Genomic DNA, 21,591 nt, shown 5'->3' with positions numbered 1-21,591 from the left:
TCGAAACATAATGGGAATAATTCCATTAGGGACAAGGCTAAAAACATCAACTTTCTCATTCAAACATTCTTACTACCCATGTGCAATACGTTTTATGTACTATACTGTATTTTTACTAATATAGAATTCTTCTTATGAATAAATAAAACATTAAAAATGTTTTAATATTTTACTAACTTTGAAAAGTTTAAAATTATACCCAGAATGGGTGTAAATACCGTATAGTCCTGCCTGCAAGAAGACCTAAAATTATGATAAATTTTAGTGAATTTGTTATATCAGTTGTATAAGACTACTGGTGAATTACAAAACCATCACTGTATAGGCTGGCTTTTACTGTATCATTTAAAATCCCAAAATTAACTAAGTAAAGTTGATTTTAAATCAAGCTTTTTCTAAACATGACAAATTTGTAAGTAATTTGTATTTTTCTAGCATACAAACCTGGAGCTATTTACAGGGGTATTACTATCTGCGCAGCTGAGAGACGAGCCGAGATAATTTTAGTGAGGGATAACTATCCCATGCGCTAGTTAGCGGGTGGGGGTGTAGTAGACTGGCTACCCCGCTCACTCACACCTTTCGGCTGGGTAGCCAGTCTACCCCACCCCCATCCACTAGTTAGCGGGTGGGGTAGACTGGTTAACCCACTCACTCACACCTCTCAGCTGAGTAACCACTTTGCTTTCTGGCAGGACTTCTTGGGGGACAGGGTGGCGGGCCAATTTGTATAAATAGCTCCAGATTTGTATACTAGGAAAAATACTAATTACTGTACTTACAAATTTGTCATTTGTTCCAGCACAAATACAAACTCTCCACTATTTATAGGGGTGACTCACCATTAGGAGGGAGGAAGTCCTCACCAACTGGCCTTGGTCATGACCCGGGGTTTACTCTATTTCGATCTGTGATTGATTTAGGAACCTTACCCTTGTTAAAATCAAGTGCCGATATAAGGTAATACACTGATAGTGGCCGGCAGAAGCTTGTGTGTGAGTGAAACTAACAGTGGCGTGTCTTTAATGTAGGAACTCGAGTACAAGACCTTAGAGTTCTAAGACTTACCCAATACTTAACAAAGTATTATTTCTATACTTAAGAAGCACAAGGGAAATGAGTTTTACCTGCAGTGAGAAGAGGTCAGCTGTGCTGAGGCTTGCGGTGCTGTTTTCCCAAGGGAGGGAGAAGGTGAAATGAGGAGAGGAGCCAGTCATTCTTACTCATTCACCCCAGTCTAACCGGGTAACCTCAGCCCTCAACCCTCTGCTACTTGTCCATCAAGGAGCTTGAGGTGTTTAGACCAGTTGCTGTGCGGCCACCACAGGACCAATGAAAACGGTCTCCATGTTCCTGTGGGTTACGTCTTGCAGGTAGTGGGCAGTGACGGTCGTTTGATGCTTCCACACGCCCGCTTGCAGTACCTGCACCACAGAGTAGTTTTTCTTGAATGCCAAGGATGTTGCAATGCCCTTGACATCATGAGCTCTGGTTGTTTTGGAAGGAGGGGGGTCTAGATTAAGTACTTTCTCAATCACCTTTCGAATCCATGAGGAAATGATATTTCTTATGGCCCTCCTCTTGACCTTCTCCGTGCTAACGAAAGGTGCTTGCACACGGGGGTGAGCTGCTGCCATTCTTTCCAGGTAACACCTTAGACTCCCTACTGGACATAGTACCAGTTGGTGTGGAACTTTGGTTACAGAATGAAAAATCTCTATCCGAAATGGTCCAAACCTAAGTTCCAGCACATCCGGATTTTGAGTCTTAGCAATGAACTTAGGGCCGTAGCTGAGAATTACTTCTCCTCATCTCCTAGAATGGGAGACGTCAGAAGATAGACCATGTAGTTCGCTAACTCTCTTGGCCGTGGCCAAGGTGTGTGTGAACACCGTCTTCTACGTGAGGTAGCGATCTGCAGCCTGGTGTAATGGTTCATAAGAGGGGCCCTTGAAAGACTGAAGGACCTGAACCACATTCCAAGGAGGAGGTCTAAGTTCTGACCGGGGACAAGTAAGTTCATAACAACGTATAAGTAAGGAAAATTCCAACAAAGAGGTAATATCTACTCCTTTCAGCTTGAAGGCGAGACTCGAGGCTGAGCGGTAGCCTTTGACTGCCGAAACCAGATCTGCAGTCGGGGAACCCCACAAGTCAGGACTTTGTTGGTTACTAGAGGATTCAAAGACCAGTCGGAGCCCACTATCTGAGTCGCTCTGCTCAGATTGTCCGCTAGCACATTCCGTTTGCTTGGAATGAAGCGAGCTGATAGGGTCACCGAGTTGTCTTCTGCCCATCTTAGTATCTCTACTGCTAGATGGCACAGCTGCTCTGAAAAGGTACCGCCTTGCTTGTTTAGGTAAGCAACTACTGTGGTATTGTTGCTCATCAATACCACAGAGTGCCCTGCGAGGAACTAGTGGAACTGTTGGATGGCAAGAAAAGTGCCCCTCATCTCCAGGAGATTTATGATTCGAACCATTGGCCAGAGATGTTGTGATGCAGCAAGTGAGCCCCCCACCCTTCCTTTGACGTATCTCTAAAGAGCATCAACTCCTGGGGAAGAACGAGAAGATCGACCCCTTTGCAGAGGTTTGGGTATGCAGTCACCATCTGAGGTCCAAAAGTTCCTCTTGTCCTATGCGGACGAGACAATCCCAAATTGGTGGACTGTTTCATTGGGATTTCAGACGACGATGGAGGAATCTCCTCCTGAGGCGACTGTTGGGAACTAATCGAGCCAGAGAGGAGAGTTGGCTGAGCAGGCAAAGCCAGCTCTGAGTGGGAGCTCTTTTCACCTAAGGAAGGTCTGTGCTACCTCCCTCAGCCTCTGAATTCTTTTGTCTGATGGGAAAGCTTTGTGCCTTACGGTGTCTTCGCATGCCCAGGTATACCAGTTCTTGAGAGGGAAGCAGGTGAGACGTCTCGAGGTCTACCATGATCCCCAGATCTTGGCAAAACCTCAGCAGCTTGTCTCTGTGGCGAATTTGTCCAAGTATCTTAGGAGATGGATGCTGACACTCTCGTGAAGACCTGAAACTTAGATACTTCCTGGAAGGCGAATGGATTTGGATCTGGAAGTATGCGTCCTTTAGATCTAGAGTGCACATGAAGTCCCGCGATCTTATTGCTTGTCTGACCGTGTCGGCCGTTTCCATTCTGAATGGTGTATGTTCAACAAACCTGTTGAGATCTGAGAGATCGATGACTGTTCTCCAGCCTCCAGATGTCTTTTTCACAGGAAAGAGTTGACTGTAGAAGCCTTGGGTCCCGCCGAGGACCTCTTAGAGAGCGCTTACTGCGCCCTTCTTCAACATAGTCTGGACTTCTGCCCTAAGGGCAAACTCCTCCGCGGATCCCTTGGCATAGGAGTTCAATGGAAGAGGCACTCGAGTCGGTGGAGGGAAAGAGAGAGTGAAAGGGACGCGATACCTTGAACGAACCACTTCAATTGTCCAGGGTTTGACCCCGTGATGAAGCCACCTCTGCCAGCGGCTCTGCGGGCATCCCCCTCCCCACAGGTGGTTGTATGGGAGCTTTGCCTGTCCTAGTGGGATCGACCTCGGCCGGATTCCCTCTTCTCTTTGCCTCCATGGAAAGACTTTTTGCCGCTAAACACCTGTTTAGGCGCCTTATGACCCTGCTGTTTTGAGTCTCTAGCCCTTTTTGTTGACTGTTTAGGAGCTGGTTTCCTTTGTGGCTGAGAAGTGTAAGGCCTAGTTGTTAAGACCTTCTGAAGGTGGGCGTCCTAGCTGGACTTTCTCCACTTCTCTGCCACCTGCTCAACATCCTCAGGATTGAAGAAAGAGCTGCCTTCGAAAGGAGCGCTCCTGAGTCTCGCCACATCGGCCTGAGGGAGTTGCCTATGGAATCTTTCTATGACGGCATCCCTCCTCTTCAAGATGGTGTTAGCCCAAAGGTTCACCACTTGATGAGAGAGGAACTCGATGGCCCGAGTAACAGACAATAAGATAGTTTCCATAGACTTCCTAGAGGACTCTCAACACCAGTCCTTTGGTCGGATCAATTGTCCTAAAGATCCCAACCAGAAGTCGAACCACGAAGTAGCCTTCAAGGCGTACTTAGTGACTTTTTCCTGATTGAGTATCTCGGAGTCCGAGAACAAGACCAGCAGTCCCGTAAGCTTCTCGAAGGGTGTGCCCCTCGAGAGTGTCTCTATGGGATGGTTAAGAGGCAGGGTAGAGAGAAACTCCCCGAAGATCTTGTAAGACCTCCTCTGAAACACACATGGAGGAAGGAGGAGCTTGGAGGATGAACTGACCCGGAGGGAGGAAGGTGAACCAGTTGCCGGGGGAAACTGCCTTCTGCTTGGCACTTGTTAACCCCTTTGACCAGGTCAGAGCTGGGTGCCATAAAATTGGTCAAGGAATGTATCCTTACCATCAAGAGGAGCTGCCGATGGATCTGGTAGCCCACTGATGGAGCGAATGCAGGTTAATACCTGCCAGAAGGCGTGCTCAAACTCCTTCCCTTCATCCTCTGTTAACCTAGGTCTTGTGGCAGCTGGTAAAGGTTGTCCTCAAGATTGCTTTTTCCTTCCACTTCTGAGCTCTAACCCATAGGAGCCCGGAGTAGGTCCAAGTTGTTGTCAGGATAAGCTCAAGACAGGGAAATTTCCGTGGATGTGCTCACTTCCCTTTGCTTCTTAGGTTGAGGTAGGGGAATTCTGGCCGAGGATTTAGGGATTGTAGATAAATCCTTTGGCGCTCTGTGCTGAGGCAGAAGTTCCTCCATCAGCATAGGCCCTATGGACTTAGCTGGTCTGCGGGACGGATGAGGATCCGCAGGAGGAGGAACCACGTCACACTGGGTCGGACGGCATGCCTCCTTAGGCACTATCTTGACTGGAGAGGGACAGAACCATATAGGCAATTGCCCTGTGCTCCTTAGAGGGAGAAGGACTTATCCTCTTCCTCTTCCCTTTTGGTTTGGCCTCTGGGATCTTGAACTGCAGGGGGCTGCCCTGTAGTTCTGGAGCATTCTCTTCCCATGCCCTCTTGCGATGAGAGATGGGCTTCTCCTTGCGAGGGGGAACCGCCAGGGCGAAACCCTCAGAACTCCTCCTAGGGTCAGATGGAGGAGAGGCACTAGGGTGTAAGAAGCGGCAACAAAGGGATCCTAGGAGTCCCTCCTACAGACTGTGGAACAGAGGGTGATCCCGTCATGGCTTGTCGCATCTTGTTAAATAGTGTTCGCAGCCATGGGTGGTTGCAGGCTCCCGATTTGCTTGGAGGGAGGTCCTTAGGACAGCACGGATCCCTGAGCTTTGAAACTCTACACAAAGACTAATCAAGGCAAGTCAAAGGCGGGAGAGAGTGACGGTATGTCCACACCCTACTGAGCCAAAAAGAAAAGTGGTTACTCAGTTGAGAGGTGTGAGTGAGCGGGGTAGCCAGTCTACTGCACCCCAGCCGCTAACTAGCGGATGGGGTACTTATCCCTCCCTAAAATTATCTGTGCTCGTCTTTCAGCTACGCCGAAAGTAATACCCCTATAAATAGCGGAGTGTTTGAATTTGTGCCAGAACATGCCACTTGAAATGGAAACCACTGTTTTGTTTACATTTCATCGTTAATCATAACGAACCCATTTACACATTTGTGTATAGGTTAGCTTTTGCAGTAACAGATATCTCACAAAGTATTCATTATATAATGATTTTATTATTACTAATATTGTTTCACATTTTTTTGCCTTAGAACTTGAAAATAAATGAAATGAGGTCTATGTTATATCGTGTTTTTCCTAAACACATGGCCTAAAACAGAAACCATTCTTTTGTTTATGTTTCGTTGCTGGTCATAACGAACTAATGAATGCATTTACACATCTGTGTATATGTTACCTTTTGCAGTAACAGATATCTCAACAAGTATTAATTGTGTAGTGATTTTGTTATTACAAATATTGTTTTACTTGGTTTTTCTTTATAACTTCAAAATAGATGAAATAAAGGCAATTTTTTATTATGTTTTTCCTAAACACCACCAAAAACACAAACCATTCTTTTGTTTACGTTCCATCGCCAATCATAACGAACAAACAAACGCATTTACACATCCAAGTAGAGTCAGCCCTCCTTATTCAATGGTTTTCTCTTCGGGCTTCGCTCTTTCGCGACATAGAGAACCGTATAACCTATTAAATGAAATATCACATGTTCACGAGAAATACTCTTGTAGATTGACAATTTCAAAATGACTCCGTTCCTTCGCACTTTGCTCGCTTCGTGCCACTTCCCTCTCTGCCCAGTTTAAGATCCCATCTCTCTCTGACTCGGCCTTACTCCTGCTTCGTGTGTCCTCCCGAGTACATCTCCCGAATCAAGTGCTCATATTCCATATCCAACCGGTGGCCTTCAATCTACACTGTTTGGATAGCAAATGTAGGATGGAACCATGGAAATAGTGTGGTTTGAAGGCCAACAAATGCCATCTTCACTTGAAATGAATGCCTGCCAGAATGATGAGGTGCCAACAGATGAAGGAGAGAATGACAGGCAGGACCATTATGATTCAGAATCAGATGACTCCGATTATAAGGTAGATATCTTTGACTGATTCATTTTGATAGACTCAAAAGCTATCAATCTGCATGTCTTTTTTGTGGAATAGCCTACATTTGCAGTCTCTTCTTTACAATAGGTAGTTCTTCCTTATAATTTCTTCGGGAAAATTAACTTTCCAGTTTGCATTGGTTTGATGATGCTACATGACATCATTTCTGTATCAATTTACATAAATTGTATGTAAATATGTAAATTTGATGAAGTCTGTTTATGAGCATAGCAAGGGCAAAGTTAGTGTTAGTAGAGTCCTATCAAAGGAAATTCCTGTGAACAGTGGAGTACTCCAAGGGAATGTGTTGTCACCTATGATGTTTATCTTCCTCAAGGATTTTGTAATGCATAGAAGAGTTGGAGATGGTGAAGGATTGGACTGGATTGGTAACATGAAATTAGTTAACCTAGAGCATGCTGATAATGCTGTCCTTATTAGCAGAATGCCACAGGACTTGCAAAGCTTCCTTACTAGAATGCTTGAAATATCACATGAGGTTGGACTCAAGATAAATAGAAGAAAGATAGATGATGATGAGAATGGAATATGCAGTGGTAGATGAAATATCATTAGAAGGAGAAAGGATTAATGAGTTGGAATCATTTAAATATTTTTGAACTATGATCTCTAAAATGGTTTCTTTAGAATTGGACTTTAATGAAATCTTAAAAAAAGCAAATCAGACAATGGCTAGGTTAAGTAAAATTTGGAAATCAAATCGCCTGAAATTACATATAAAAATCAGGCTATATATTAGTTTAGTGAGAAAAGTGTTACTGTTAGGACATGAGTCGTGGTATGACAATGTAACAATATCCAGAAGATTTTGTAGATTTTAGAACAAAGCCATCAGAAGAATGAGTTAAATGGCAGGAAAGGATTAGAAATGAAACTATAAGAGAGATTGCTTGAGTGCCATATGTGGATGAGATCATGATGAGGGGTAGATGGAGATGGTTTGCTCATGCTCTTTGCACTCCCGTAGAGAGATTAGTTCACCAAACTTTCAATTGGGCTCCACAAGACACTAAAAGAGTTGGAGGACCCAGGCCTACAAGGCTGAGGACTGTGAAGTGTGAAGTAGGAATTGATTTAAAAGCTCAAGATTCTTAAAATATTTTATTTTTCCTTATTTCTTTTCCTCGCTGGGCTATTTTCCCTGTATTGGAGCCCCTGGGCTTATAGTGTCTTGCTTTTCCAACTAGGGTTGTAGCTTAGCAAGTAATAATAATAATAATAATAATAGAGATGACTGGCAAAATCTAACCAAGGCCCTTTGTGTCAATAGGCGTAGGAGGAGATGATGATCATGATTCTTCTCAACACGACATGCAAAGAGATTGCAAATCAGATCTCAAAAAAATAATTCCCTTGAACACTCCATGTGTTAATTGCAAAAAAATACAGTGGAAAACATCTTAAGGTGCAGTAATAGGTAAACAGCCTGGAGAATGTCTGAACTAAATAGTGTTGACAGAGGAATTGAATAAAAAAAAAGCGAGACTGACGGTCAGTTCTGGCCATTTTACCCCGAATGTTACATTCCTTTACTAAGGGTGTGTTTATTAAAAAGGAAGATAATGAGAAAATTTTAATTTATTTTTTATTTTTCATATAGATGTAAATCAAGCCAACTTTCTGGAGAAAAAGTAATATTTAACATTAGTAATTTAATGATGACTTCAATAGATATGAGAAACTTTATACAGTAGGTAGCTGTGCAATTGAATAATCCTTGGTAGCTATCATTGGTAGTTCTAATGATTAAAGTTAAACTTCCATTTTTGTTATCTGTTGAGCCTTTGATTTGCTGTTATTGTCGTTGAGGTATACTGTATTTCCTTCTTATAACTAGGAAATAAAATGCATAGTACTATAAGATTTTTAAAAGATATGTTTTTGGGCTCAGGCCATGTCGTCCTGATGGAAGGTTCCTTCAGTAGCTTCCTAGGGTATATTTGACTACAGTGGATATTCCCAGAGAATCAAACTAAAGGTCTCCAGAATTCTAACTTCTGGCGCGAATATCCTTAAAGTTGCCTTTTAGGATATCGCATAATAACAGGGGACGTATTCTTGACACGCCACATAGCTATCTGCACCCCACATAGCGTTTACGCTTCGAGGGGGAAAAGTGGCAAGATAAAGGAGGAGCCGTTGCAAAATTCTCCTCCTCCGTTACTGTTTGAGCACTCAGATGACTTCATATTCGTCGCCATCTTGGATGACGTCGTATCCGCCCGCCATCTTCATTCCTTTTATCTGTAGCGTCCTGACCAGGTGTTTTTCCCAGTGCTTTTTGCTATTTTGATAATCATGTCGCAATCTTTAGCTTCTTCTACCTCTGGAAAGTTGAGTATTTACCTCTTATATCGTATAAATGTAGCTCTGGCCGTAAAGTAACGTTTCTCTCAAAATAAATTTGTTTTTGTTTCGTGGCAGAGCTGTTGCCTAGACCAGAGGCGTCTTTGGCGCTGTCGTTTGTAACGCATGTGTTATTTAGTTAGCCAGAACGACTTTCCCGGTATAATAGCTTAATTTCATTATTTAGCTATGTAGTCTTCATTGCTAGGAATTACAGTAGTTATATTATGCTGATAGTATTCCTTCGTTTCGGCGAATGAGGTAGCTGATCTTGTTGACGCTAGGCTTCCTAGCCTAGGTGCTTTAGTTTACTTTCCTGCATGATATAATAAATGTTCCTGATGTTATTAAATTTAAATGAAGATATTAGGCAATATATACATATAAGATTTATTGATTGCATATGATTTCCTCTTCCAAGATAGTATACGATAGAGCTTCGATGAATCAGGTAGTCGATCTCACTATCACCAGGCTAATAGCTTAGTGGCTTTAGTATACTTTCACACAATCTCCCCGGTTACCTTTATGTATAAGGTAATCTCTTCTTCCCTCTGAGTGTATTCCCTCTGAGTGTAGCCTATGGCTACAATCCTAGCCGTTCTTGCCTTGAATTGTGATTCTGATAAGGTTAGGCTAGGGTTTTCTGCCCCTTTCCAAGCCATTGCTGATGAGCTTTGCGTTTGGGTCAGAACCTCAGAGTACCTGTCGTGTGCCTCCAGCTGTCCAATAAGGTAAATTTACTCCCCTGTTGGACATAGTTGGTTGGCATAGGGGGCTTTGCCCCCCTAGACTGCACTTGGAGGGGTCATGGGATCCCCTTCTCCCTGTGGTTTAGCAACTAGTCCTGTGCTTGCAGACCCTAGGCTGAAGGATAATGAATATTCTTTAGTCTAGGATGGACAAGCATGGGAATTCTGTTTCTCTTATAGTTTGGGACGGCTCGATGATGCTGGTTCCTTTACTGTATTAGCCCACCCTAGGCTGGAGAATGTACTCTCCTTACGCCTGGGAGGGTGCTGATACTGAAACAGAGTTCCCTTGTTGGCGTGACAGTGACGGCATGCGCCGGCTCCTCTCACACCTTACACAGGACCCTTTTCCCTGTCCCTTCTGTCTTTTTGCGATGGCCTAGCCATCACACCTCTGTGTCCGCTGTCCTACAATCTCACCGAGTGCCGGCGGGTTGTAGGGCCGGCTCGGTCTTCCGTCTGTTAGGCCTAGCCGTTCAGCTTCCCTTTCGCACATGATGTTCTGGGATAGCTGTTTCGGCAGGTCTAGCTGCCAGCAGGAGACCCCCTTTTGCTTTAGAGAGTTCTTCAGTCCTCCCTTGGACTGCCATCCGTTGCCTTTGTCTGTCTGATACCGGCATGGCTGCAGATGGGTGGAAGCCTGATCATGATATGTTCTCCCCTTCCATTTGAACCCTCATTCCAGAGGAAGGCAGCGTCAGGGTGGCTATGCCGCCACCCTTTCATCTTCCTTCACTCATTGCTTTTTCTCTCTCTATTGGCTAGTGCTGCCAACTACGTTGACTGCCGGCCACTAACCTTGCCGGCAGAAGGCAGGCTGGGTTTGTTGTCCGACAGCCATTAATTCACTGTCACATCTGACTCTGCCGGCGAGAGCCGGCAGTGTATGCTCTGGGTCACCACTCAGTCACATGGTATGATGGCTGGGTTGGTGTGCCTTCAATCGGTAGCCCGCCGGCAGCCGGTGGTCCAGGGGGTCCCCGACGATTCGGCGGACCGCCGGCTATGCATAAGGTTTCACCACTACCCAGTCACATTGAATGATGGCTGGGATGGTGTGCCTTCGGTTGGCAACCCGCCGGCAGTCTGGTGGGCCGCTGATATGCCGACGGACTGCTAGCCATATAGATAATGAAGTATTGTGCCAGTTGAATTATCTCCAAGTACTAGCCTGGCCGGTAGTATGCCGGTAATGCCTGTTGTATAGGAATATACAATAGCCAGTAAATCTGTAGTATTGAAACATACCACAGACAGAAAACTATGGTATATAATTATACAATAGATAAGTTTTCCAATATACTCTGTGCGTCCATGCACAGTCTCTTGTTGAGACCTACCTGAATTGGGGACTGAATTCCCCTTTTCTTTACTCTGATTGTTCATCAGTTCCCCTAATTCTCATTATTAATTCTTTGGAAGTGGGTGTTGTTTATGCTGCTCTATCCCTATGGGCTAGAATCTTCCATTGGACCCCCTTACAGAGGATGCCCTAGAATTAATAGTGAGGAAGGTCGCAGCAATTGGCTGGGCGGGATTCACACGTATGTGTCTTTCCTATTTCATATCCAGCTTACCTATCCTAAGCTTATACAATAGAAAGGAATCTTCTATTATAATGATTATTATATTATTAAGTCTACTGTGATAGACTCCAATATACTCATTTTCTTTTCCTCTCTTTACAGGAGGAGTACGTCCAGTGTGAGAGCGCGTTCTGCAGCGTTCGACGCAAGGACTTCTATGGCCATCTGGGGTGCCGGACGCACTCCCGCTGTTCCATCACAAAGGTGCCTCTGAGGTATTGGGACCCGCAGGTATGTACTACTTGTAAAGACCTGCTAAATGAGGGGTTTGAGACTCCCCAGTCTGTGGAGTCAAGGGATATTGCTCGGGAGAAACTACGCAAGTGGGTGCATGGTTTCCAGAAGAACTCCACGGGGCCTTACCTTCCTAATGAGCGCATGAGAGCCATGCTCTTCCCTAGGGCATCTGCGGATGCTGTCATCCCTCAGCCTCGCCCTGAGATCCCGTGCATCCAACTGTCGGTCGACTCAGACATCTCAGATGCGATGAAGGACATCCTCATAGAGAATGATAGGATGTCAGAGGTGTCAGAGGACACCGAGAAGGACCTTTTGGCCGAAGCTCAGGAAGAGGAGTCTACGGTGGTTCCTGAGTCGGAAGAGGAGGATGTCGCGTCACTCTCCGTGTCGTCGGTTCCCGCCCCAGAACCCGGACCCTCTACATCTTCCACTCCGCTGCCTACGAAGCCGGACGATACCATGGCTGCCATTCAGGCTATGATGGCGATCTTCGACGAGAAGATCAAACAGAGGGATGCGGCTCTCAAGGAGATCCTTCTCATGACGCTTCACCGGGGGTCTCAGAAGAGACTCAACGTCAAGGAGCTTCCCTCCTGTTCCGAGATCAACCCATGGAAGCATGCCGAGTACATGCCCATTACCAATGGCAAGATTGTTATCTCGGACAAGCTGGGTGCCGTCCCCATTGAGGATGTGGAATTCTGGCCTAGCTTCGAATCCTACCCGGATTGCTTCGTTCATCTCAGGACGGAACCCGTTTCCAAGGAGGAAACAGAGCCTAAGGAGGTCATAGTATTTGACCATTCTAAGGCTCAGGCTTTGTTCGGTGGCTGCCTGAAGGACAGGGGCTACACCAATTCCAAGGTGCTGGCCCTAAGCAAGAAATACCTATGCTTTCTTGCACCCAATACTATGGTCTTCCCCTTCGCGGAGAAGTCCTTCAAGGCAGTATTGAAGGCAGTGGAAGCGAGGAAACCTTGCCCTACATTGGAAGAGTGTAGGCCCCTCTCCCTAGCCCTACCACCTGATGACAAAGACTGGAAGGACATTCAGCTAACCACCTCAGTCGGGAAGTTGGAGGCTGACATCGCTGAACGCCAGTTCAGCGAGAACCTCCCCAAGTTATCCGAGTTTCTCCTCCGTAGAGAACAGGATACGAAGGAGAGGCTGGCTGCCTCTCTCTCCCTCCAGGTGGCCATGGAGACAATGGCCGGTGAATAGAGGACCCCGGACATGTTCATGGTCCTAGCCAAGACGCACTTGGCGACCCTGACGAAAGACTTCTACAGCTTCGTCAGGGCACGACGGGCGTGTAGAGAGTTCGTGCTTGCATCGGCGACGATTAAACACGAACCTAGGAAATTGATTTCTTTCAACATATGGGGGAAGGATCTCTTCCCCACTGACTTGGTCAAGGAGATCGTTGACAAGGCCAGCACGGAGAATAGGAACCTTCTCCAAAAGTGGGGCATGCCAGGGAAAAGGAAATCTTCTCCGCATGAGGGTCTCCAACCGAAGAACAAGTCGAAAATACCAAGACTGCCGTCTCGCCCGGCGAAACATCAACTTCCCTTGACCGCAACACCACAGCTGGTGGCGCAGCCCCAACCTACCTTCCAACTGGTACCCCAGCAGGTGGTGACTCAGTCACCAGCCTTTACTCCCGCCTATGAGAGGCAGACCACTACCTTTCGTGCTAGAGGTAGAGGCTCAGGGAGAGACTCCTCTAGACTTCCCTCCAGAGGGAGAGGAGGCAGGGGGGCAAGCGGTCGAGGAGGCAAGCCCTCCGGAAATCAGAAGTAATGAGTTGCTTCCGGTAGGAGGAAGACTCCGTCTCTTCTGGGATCATTGGACCTTCGATCCCTGGGCTTACAGCATCATCAAGAACAGACTAGGCTGGAGCTGGAGGACAGCGCCACCAGCATTTCCTCAATTCTTCCAACAATCCACCCCCGTTCTGGAAGAATACGTCCGAGAACTCTTGAACAAACGGGTGATCAAGAGGGCAAAGTCCATCAAGTTTCAAGGAAGACTGTTCTGTGTTCCCAAGAAAGACTCCGACAAACACAGAGTCATTCTGGATTTGTCCCCTCTCAACAAGTTCATCGAAAACAACAAGTTCAAGATGCTAATCCTTCAACACATAAGGGTCCTATTGACCAAAAGGGCGCACACAGTCTCCATAGACATGGCGGACGCCTATTGGCACATTCCGATGAATCGCCAGATCTCCTCCTACCTAGAATTCAGGCTTCGAAAAAGAAAGTACGTTTTCAGAGCCATGCCCTTCGGGCTAAACATAGCCCCAAGGATCTTCACGAAGCTTGCAGAGACAATCGTTCAACAACTACGCCTACAAGGCGATTGGCTGGTGTGGGCTGCATCGGAAACGGAATGCCTGCAAGCCTCCACGAAAGTGATCCAATTCCTGGAACATCTAGGATTCAAGATCAACAATAAAAAGTCTCGACTATCTCCCGCTCAGAAGTTCCAATGGCTAGGCATACATTGGGACCTACAGTCACACTGCCTCTCCATTCCATTAAAGAAGAGGAGGGAAATAGCGAGGTCTGTCAAGAGACTCCTCAAATCCAAATGGATTTCAAGACGCCAATAGGAGCGGGTGCTCGGCTCCCTCCAGTTTACTTCGGTGACAGACCCAGTGCTGAAAGCACAGCTAAAAGATGCATCAGGAGTCTGGAGAAGATACGCATCAAAAGCTCGTAGAGATCTCAGAAGACCACTACCGTCTCGGCTACGATCACTTCTCAAGCCATAGTCGGAGGCCAGGAAGTTCAAAAGGTCAATACCTCTACAACTGCCTCCGCCCTCAGTTGTCATTCATACGGACGCATCGCTGGAAGGATGGGGGGGTCACTCCCATCAGCGCAAGACTCAAGGAACTTGGTCCTCCCTGTTCAAGACGTTTCACATCAACATCTTGGAGGCCATGGCAGTCTTCCTCACATTGAAGAATTGTCTCCTCGTCCCTCAGCCCACGTGCGACTGACTCTGGACAGCGATGTGGTTGTCAGATGTCTGAATCGTCAAGGCTCAAGATCGCCTCAACTCAACCAAGTGATGTTGGCCATCTTCCGACTAGCGGAGAAGAAAAGATGGCACCTATCAGCAGTTCACCTTCAAGGGTTCCGCAATGTGACAGCGGACGCTCTATCCAGGATAGCTCCGATAGAGTCAGAATGGTCCCTAGATGCAGAATCATTCTCCTTCATCTTACATCAAGTCCCGGAACTGCAGATCGACCTCTTCGCAACGAGCGACAACAAGAAACTTCCTCTATACGTGGCCCTGTACGAGGACCCTCGAGCGGAAGCAGTGGACGCCATGTCCTTGGACTGGAACAGATGGACCAGGATTTACCTGTTCCCTCCACCCAACCTTCTGTTAAAGGTCCTCAACAAGATGAGATCCTTTCAAGGAACAGCAGCCCTAGTGGCTCCCAAGTGGCCCCGGAGCAACTGGTTCCCCCTGATTCTGGAATTACAACCGAAGATGATTCCCCTGCCGGACCCAGTTCTGTCTCAATAAGTTCAGAAGTCGACTGTCTTCGCTTCATTACAGAAAACCCGAGACCTTCATCTCATGATTTTCTCTCCCTAGCCGTAAAGAAAAGGTTTGGAATCTCGAAGGAAAGCTTAGACTTCTTGGAGGAATATAAGTTGAAATCTACCAGAAGGCAATATGAGTCATCTTGGAAGAAATGGGTGGCCTTTGTCAAGGCAAAGAATCCGAAGGAAATCTTGATGGATTTTTGCTTGTCTTTCTTTATTCACCTTAATGGACAAGGTTTAGCAGCCAACACGATCTCTACGTGTAAATCTGCCCTGACAAGACCCTTACTGTATGCCTTCCAGATAGACTTGTCTAACGAAATCTTTAATAAGGTGCCGAAGGCCTGTCCCAGACTTAGACCTGCGGCTCCTCCGAGACCCATTTCATGGTCTCTTGATAAGGTGCTACATTTTGCATCAGGTTTGGACAATGAGACTTGCCCTCTGAAAGATTTGACTCAGAAAGTTATTTTCTTGTTTGCTCTAGTCTCAGGAGCTAGAGTTAGTGAAATTGTGGCATTAAATAAGGAAGAGGGCCACATCCGGTTCGCTGACATGGGCGAGCTCACCCTCTTTCCCGACCCAACGTTTCTCGCCAAGAATGAGTTACCCACTAAAAGATGGGGTCCCTGGAGAATCTGCCCTCTGAAGGAAGATGTCTCTCTGTGTCCAGTGGAGAGTCTAAAGGTCTATCTTTGCAGAACTTCAGACTTCGGGGGAGGAAACTCTTTAAAGGAGAAACATCGGGTTCAAACCTGTCACTTAAACAACTAAGGGCGAAGATCACCTACTTCATTCGCAGATCGGATCCTGACAGTACACCCGCAGGTCATGATCCTAGGAAGGTCGCTTCTCCCCTGAATTTTTTCCAGCTAATGGACTTTGAGAGTCTTCATTCGTTTACTGGATGGAAATCATCCAGAGTGTTCTTTAAACACTATGCGAAGCAAGTGCAGGAAGTGAAGAGATTCATGGTAGCGGCAGGTAGTGTACTAAAACCTGCTGCTTAGTGCTGCGAGGAACAGTGAATTATTTGGGACGTTAATTCCAAGGGTGTTTATGTTGGCACTAGTGCACAACATAGTAGTGAATTGTCATCATGGTGACAATACGGACTGTTCTAATATACTGAGGTGATATAACATAGACTGAACACTAGTGCCGCATGTTTATTACACGAGTGTAAATGGAGACATTCTCAGAAAGACATTACAATTCCTAATGGAAATTGACGTGTGTGGTGGCAAGTTTTCCTTTTCAGGTATCACAAACATTTCTGTTTATGTCATTGTGTCTATGTAACTTAAAAGATTTTCAATTGCAATTTTACATTATAATACATGTATGCCCATCCTTATTTATTGATTATAAATAAATGTCTAATGGTTTCGTGCGTCTTATTTCGCCCTAAACATTATAATAAATCCTATGTGTGACTATTTATTCTACCCTTTATTCTGCATGATGTATTTGAACAATAATATTACCTTTGTTCCTACGCTTATGCAAACCCTTCTGGCTAGATGTAACTTGTTCCGACACTTGATACAAATTCAGGCTACTGACATGCACTGAGACCTGCATGTCCCCTTTGACCGCTGGGTTGGTTACACATAACATGCAACTTCGAGACTTTAACCGAGTCTAGTTTGACTCTTCCCTGTAGGGGGCAGGAAGCACTAACATAGTGTATGTTTAGCAGATATGACTTATAACGGTAATATCATAGGTCTCTTAGGTCCTAACGACCAAGGAAATATTGTCTGGAAGTCGAAGGCACAACTGGGAAATCCACGATACATTAATGCTCTGGTAAACTTCCATCAGGACGACATGGCATGAGCCCAAAAAACGGACTTTAAGCAAAGCGAAAAATCTATTTTTGGGTGAGATAGCCATGTCGTCCTGATAGACCCGCCCTGCTTTCTATGAAAGACATTGGCAGGCTCCCTCCCAATCTTACTGTATCTTAGAGTACTGGCCTAACACTAAAAGGAATGAAGATGGTGGGCGGATACGACGTCATCCAAGATGGCGACGAATATGACGTCATCTGAATGCTTAAACAGTAACGGAGGAGGAGAATTTTGTAACGGCTCCTCCTTTATCTTGCCACTTTTCCCCCTCGAAGCGTAAACACTATGAGGGGTACAGATAGCTATGTGGCGTGTCAAGAATACGTCCCCTGTTATTATGCGATATCCTAAAAGGCAACTTTAAGGATATTCGCGCCAGAAGTTAGAATTCTGGAGACCTTTAGTTTGATTCTCTGGGAATATCCACTGTAGTCAAATATACCCTAGGAAGCTACTGAAGGAACCTTCCATCAGGACAACATGGCTATCTCGCCCAAAAATAGATTTTCGCTTCGCTCAAAATCCGTTTTTTAATTCTTTGAACAGTTCCTTAGTTTTATAAGTAGCATAAGTTTCAAATGTTTTCATGCTTAATTTTTTCAGAGTTTGAAGCATTGCGACGTTTGGATATAAGTGACCCTGAAGGCTATATACATCGTCGCATGAAAGGAGAGGATGTAACATACATTGGTGGAATGTGTGTTGGATCTGGTTTCATTGACCAGATAGATGCTTCACTTGATGATGCATTGGTATCTGGTGGATGGGTCGATATATATGTAAGTACAGTTTGTCTCTTTTAGGACGTCTGACAGTCTAAAATTTTCTTTTTTCCCCCCTTTGCTTTGTTTATTTTTATTTTTACACCCCCTAATCAAAAGAATGAATAACGGAAATTTAATAATAAAATATTTTATTTTTCAGCCTACTAACCTGATGTTCATATTGCTTCTTCTCCAGAAGCTCTGTTTATTGATGTTTACCCCCAAAAAAATTATAAAAAGATTTTCCCATTTTATTTATTTTCAAAAGATACATGCCCCAGTGAAGTAATGCAACGATCTAGTAGTTAATATTAGGTAACACAAAAACAATTTTCAGTTCTATTTCAAAGTCAAAACAATTCCCTATTTGTTGATATTACAAGACAGTGGGAAGGCATTTGGATAAGTACAGTATATGAACAACAGGGTAGTATAGGAAAAGAAATTTATTTTATCAAAATTCGGTTTATCTCTCTGAACCTCCCCTGATGTACATATTGCTGACACCTGCAAAATTGAACGGTGCACACTATCAAAGGCTTTTTCATAGTCCACAAATGCCATCAAAAGTGGAGGAAATGCCCCCTAAATCTCGATGAAGTCACTGGCAGCAGGGTGACAGATTGGGTTTAAGGTGATAGACTAGATGTCTCTTGCTGAGATTTCATTATTAATTATTAATATCCATTTCAAGGACATTCCCTTGATATATAAATATTGGGTAATTTAGTTTGTAATAAATGAGAAAATATTTCCTTTATGATAAAATCGTGAAACTCGTGATGCGGCCATCGTTCTTTGGTGGCATTCGCGTAGGTTAATTTATTTTGTATCATTCAACGTAGTGTATCATTTAGACATATAATATAATTTAGACAAGCTACTGTCTGTTTTTTGATGGCTTCATTAAACAATTTGGAGACCAGTACTTCAAACCATATTTTGAGATGGTTTGTTAAAAGTAATGTACACCACATTAGTAAATCTTAACCCTGGTATATTACTTTAAATCAAATATATCCCATCTCTTTTCTTACCTAGCATCCTACCTCCAGTTGAGTGTAGGGATAAGCAATATGAACGTCAGAGGAGGTTCAGAGAAATAAACAGAATTTTAATAATAGCATTTCTTTTTTCTATACTCACCTGATGTTTATATACATGCCCATCCTCCTCCCCACTGCCATGTGTTGTCAAGAGGAATGGGATAATTTTGGCTTTGAAAATGACGAGATAAAGAGAATGGCAAGTCAGTTACCACTTACTGCTAGAATGCTCATTCACTTACTAAATGCATGTGTTTATTGAAGTGAAGAAAATGGGAAAATTTAAAGATCATTAGATTCTACTGGTAAAGGTTGAATAAACCTAGCTTCTGGAAAAGGTGTCAGGATGCCAGAAAACCTCAAATCAATCAATCAATCAATCTGGAGGAGAAGCAATATGAATGTCAGGTAAGCAAAGATTTAGAAAAAAAAAAACTTTATTATTCAAATTTTGGATTTTATCACTCAGATTAATTATTCTTTCCTAAATTTATTTTTGCCAGCTCTGTAAGAGTTGAGTTTGACTTATTTGTCTGGGTAATCCCCCCCCCCCTTAAATGATAATAACTCATTATTTTAAAGCAGTTGTCATAGAAGCTTGTGTTTAGTCTATAGACATTGATTATGGGATAAATATTGAAATGATAAATCTTTATATAAAAGTTCTGATTTTCTTTTTATAAATTTACACCCTCTTATTACCTAGTTCTGATAAAAATAGTTATACTATACAGTGATGCCTCGCAACACGAAATTAATTGGTTCCGTAAGGGCTTTTGTGAAGTGATTTTTTCGTGTAGCGAGTCGCCTTTTACATGTAAATAGCCTAATTTGTTCTAGACCCTTGAAAAACACCACATTAAATAATTATAAAAAGGATATTTGCCACTAATCAGTACTAAATATATGAAAAGTACTGTACTGTATTTTGATCATTTGATAATGAATTAATAATAATATTCTGGAAAAGAAGTGTTTAATTAGAGCAAACAGTAAAAATAAAGTAACAAAAATGTGGAACCTTACCTTTGGAGTGAGGCGATTTCCGAGAGCGAGGTGTGGGGCGGTAGAGGAGGATGAAAACGGCGGAAAACATTTACGTACAAGTGGCAGAAAACGTAAACACTTAACTTTACAAAACAGATTTATAAATGACAGAAAACATCAACAATTAATTTTTGGAAATGCATCCATAAATTGCAGGGAATATTAACACTTAACTTTACGATAAACTTAAAATAAAATTTCTTTTTATTTTCCTTTTTCTATTTTTTTCTCACTTTACATTTTCTATTTTCTAAATTTAATTACACTACTTATTTTCTTCATCACTGCCACTTTCGTTTCTTACCTGGTGCTTGGTCTGCTTCTACCAAAGGCCTCTTACTAAAATATTCGTACAAAGAAGCTTGTTTCTGCCTGCTTCTTAAAATTTTCCTGAGCACACTTAACCGCATGCCAGCCTCGTATTTCTTGATTATTTCCATCTTCATCTCCATGGAAAACATCATTCTCTTCTTTCCCTTGACATCAGCGACTTTCTTGGTGACCCAGGGCTAATGATGTATCGTAAGTATCACACATGAAAAAAGTACGTACTGTAAAATTGTTACAAAAGCAAAATCACAAACACTAAGTCAATGCGTATGATACTGTTGCCGGAAGGAGAAAACATAGGAACGCCGATGCATAGATGAACGATGGGATACAGTACATTAGATGACAACCAATAGGAGAGCAGGATCTCATGGTGGTAACTAGCATCTCAGTAGGGAGATAACCGATGGGAACGCAGGAGGATGGTAGCGAGTGTACAGCTGGCGGCGCGCGAATTTTCAAATCCGTCTCGGATACGGTCGGGCTCCAGCTCCGTACTGCCTTTCGTTGTCCGAAACATTTTTCGTGATCCAAGTCGAAAAATTCTTCGCTTCTCCTTTTGTGAAGTGAAAATTTCCTTAGCCGATTCTTTCGTACCTGGAGGTTTGACTGTACTTAATGAGGACTGTAGTCTTTTGTGGACAGTACAGTATCCATATCTCATTAACATTATTGCTATTAATATTATTAATAATATTAATTAAGTTAGTAATAGTATATCAATATCAATTATGATAATAATAATAATATTCATATTTTGGTAGTCATCTTAATGTCCTTTTGATCCACCCACTACCAAAAACATGAAATAAGGAACTTTTGTAGGTTTTTTTATGTTATATTTATTTCATCCATTTAGACCACTCTTTTATCTTAATTTTCTTTGTGCTTCTTTTGTTCTTTAAAGTTGTCAATTTGTAGTTTGTGTATATAAAGTAAGGTATTGCAGAGCATTGTTTGCTTTTCTTAAGCCTTTGAAAGACTTTTGTTTATTTAAAAGCTGATTGTGGCTGTTATTGTTTCTTACCTTGATTATGTTGGTGCTTCCTTTTTGATCTGGGAATTGGAGGATGTCTGATGTTGGATATATTATATCCAAATTGTTTTTAAGAATGCAAACTGAGCTTCAGCTGTACATTTTCCTACTTAGTTTTTCCTTGTCAACTTTAATATCATTAATTTTTTTGTTTCAGTTATTCTCAGTATGGGTTTGACCCCTTTTTTGGAAGTTTATTCTGCCATGTTATTTTTTTCCATAACCCTGATATGCATCACATTTTTTATCATCTTGTTTATGCCCTCTCTCATTGATTTTCACTGATCATTTTTCAATATACAACATTTAGATACCATTTTCTACATAGTGTATTTTCACTTCTTTCATTATCTCTTTGTATAAACTGTTGCTTGTCTCTTTCTCCATTTTCAATTTGTTACCCACTATCATATCAGC

General features: G+C 43.4%; 1 protein-coding gene across 1 annotated transcript in view; it reads left to right on the top strand.

Annotated features, from left to right (window-relative positions):
• Positions 1-21,591, top strand: part of Ufl1 (UFM1 specific ligase 1) — a 267,931-nt gene that overhangs the window by 67,688 nt on the left and 178,652 nt on the right. The window contains exon 5 of the mRNA XM_068380989.1: positions 17,555-17,730. Coding sequence (XP_068237090.1) covers positions 17,555-17,730 — 176 coding nt within the window. The remainder of the gene's footprint in view (positions 1-17,554; positions 17,731-21,591) is intronic.

Source organism: Palaemon carinicauda, chromosome 10, assembly GCF_036898095.1.
Source record: "Palaemon carinicauda isolate YSFRI2023 chromosome 10, ASM3689809v2, whole genome shotgun sequence".
In the NCBI taxonomy this organism is placed as follows: domain Eukaryota; kingdom Metazoa; phylum Arthropoda; class Malacostraca; order Decapoda; family Palaemonidae; genus Palaemon; species Palaemon carinicauda.
Note: the sequence above shows the minus strand (reverse complement) of the source record. Positions and strands in the feature narration are given on the sequence as shown.